At 39.3% G+C, this 1786-nt stretch overlaps 1 protein-coding gene across 1 annotated transcript in view; it reads right to left on the bottom strand.

Moving 5' to 3' along the window:
* LOC101856172 (pneumococcal serine-rich repeat protein) overlaps nt 1–1786 on the bottom strand; it is a gene marked incomplete in the record, with an annotated part of 49450 nt that overhangs the window by 23559 nt on the left and 24105 nt on the right. The window contains 1 exon segment of the mRNA XM_005095693.3: nt 612–761. Within this exon segment, the coding sequence (XP_005095750.2) occupies nt 612–761 (150 nt within the window).

The following is a 1786-nucleotide window of genomic DNA, read 5'->3' as shown; positions in this document are numbered from 1 at the left end:
TGTAGTTGTCCATCTATTTGTGACTCTCTCTTTATCTCCATCTCTCTAGCTCTCTCTGTCTCTATGTACCATCTCTCTTTCTCTCTCCCTCTCTCTCTCTTTCTCTCTCTCTTCCTCTCTCTTTCTTTCTCTCTCTCTCTCTCTCTCTCTCTCTCTCTCTCTCAATAGATTGATTCATATGGAAGCTTTTGATACTGATAAAATAAGCAAATTCATCCTGCAAACTTGAATTTCATACTTAGATCTACCTAAATACATTATACACAAATACACAAAAACACACACACATACACACACACACCCACATAAACACACACACACACAGACAGATACACAGATACACACTCACACAAACACAAATACACACACACACACACATAGATACACACACAGATACACACACACACACACACACATAAACACACTCACATACACACACACAGACACACACACATACATACATACATACACACACACACACTCACATACACACACAAACGACAAAACAAAGCCCTCTGATCACTTTTTTACTCTTGTTTCCATCTTCCTAAAAGAGACACAAAAAACGTCCAAAACACAAAACAAAAGGGCAAATAAATAAAGAAACAAACCTGCTGCAGCAGTTCCGGCAAGGAATGCGATAGTTTCCGAGGTATCTTTGGGCAAGTTGCCACATAGCAACGTCACTTCCTTACTGGCAGCCGTCACCGCGGTTCGCTTTCCGGTTATAATCGGCTTTTTGGAAACGGTTCCAGATGTCTCTGAATGGAAATACACGAGGGATATAAACAGATTAAGAAAAAGAAGAGCAACAACAGCAGCCACAACAACAACAACGACAACCACAACAACAACAACAGCAACGACAACAACAACTACAACAACAACATCATCAACAAAAGAAACAACAACAACGATACTAACCACAACACTTGCAAGAATGATGATATTATAACATTGGTTTCGATAATAATAACCAGAAAAGACCTTTTTCATGAGGTTTTGTTATCAGGAAGATGTGTACGTTCGTCCCACTCCCTTCATTGTCACCACTATCAAGAAGGGCAAGGGAGGAGGGAAAGGTACCGTTCGCACTCGATGAAAGTGAGTTGGGACGATCAACGTGCTCACGTTTCGCAGTAAAGTTTTTGTAGAGCGACAAGAGCGGCAGCCATGACAGTTCTCGGTTAAGGAAATTGAGCCATGTGTCAAGTCTATGGTTTGATGAAATGAATATTGTGTCTCTTGAGTCAACTTCTGTTTCGTTCCTGACTTCAGCCACCATAAAATTAAATACTACTGAATCTGTAACATTGTCTTCGAAGTGAGTTGTTGATTGTAATTTGATTATGAATCGTCTGTGCCTCCACCGGTAAAAATAGACCATGTCAGAGGTTCATCCCTGGAAGGACTAAGCAGGCTGATAGGTCACTATAATTAGTCTTGCGGAAAGAAAGAAAAAATGATGGTCACGGGTGTCAAACCCAAGGTCCACTGGTCAAGTTAAGACCTGCAAACGTTTATTAAATCGGCTCGCGACAAAATATGAGACTTAGTTTGCTACGGCGATCGCACATCCATAAAGGTCGTATGATAGGTTTTTGGTTTTCTTTGCAAAGTCGGAATGGTTTAGATATTTTAAAAAGCAAATTTTTAAAAGCAGCAGTTTATATGTTTAAGATAGAAGTATTTACATTTTAAACTAAAGACCAGTGATCTTAAAAAGTTGAGAATTCAGTAGGGACGAAAGATAAATAATACATTCTTCATATACGTCCATTTAAAA

The sequence above is a fragment of the Aplysia californica genome, unplaced genomic scaffold (genome assembly GCF_000002075.1).
Source record: "Aplysia californica isolate F4 #8 unplaced genomic scaffold, AplCal3.0 scaffold00111, whole genome shotgun sequence".
NCBI lineage: Eukaryota > Metazoa > Mollusca > Gastropoda > Aplysiida > Aplysiidae > Aplysia > Aplysia californica.
The sequence above is the reverse complement of the archived record's forward strand: the minus strand, read 5'-3'. Positions and strand labels throughout refer to the sequence as shown.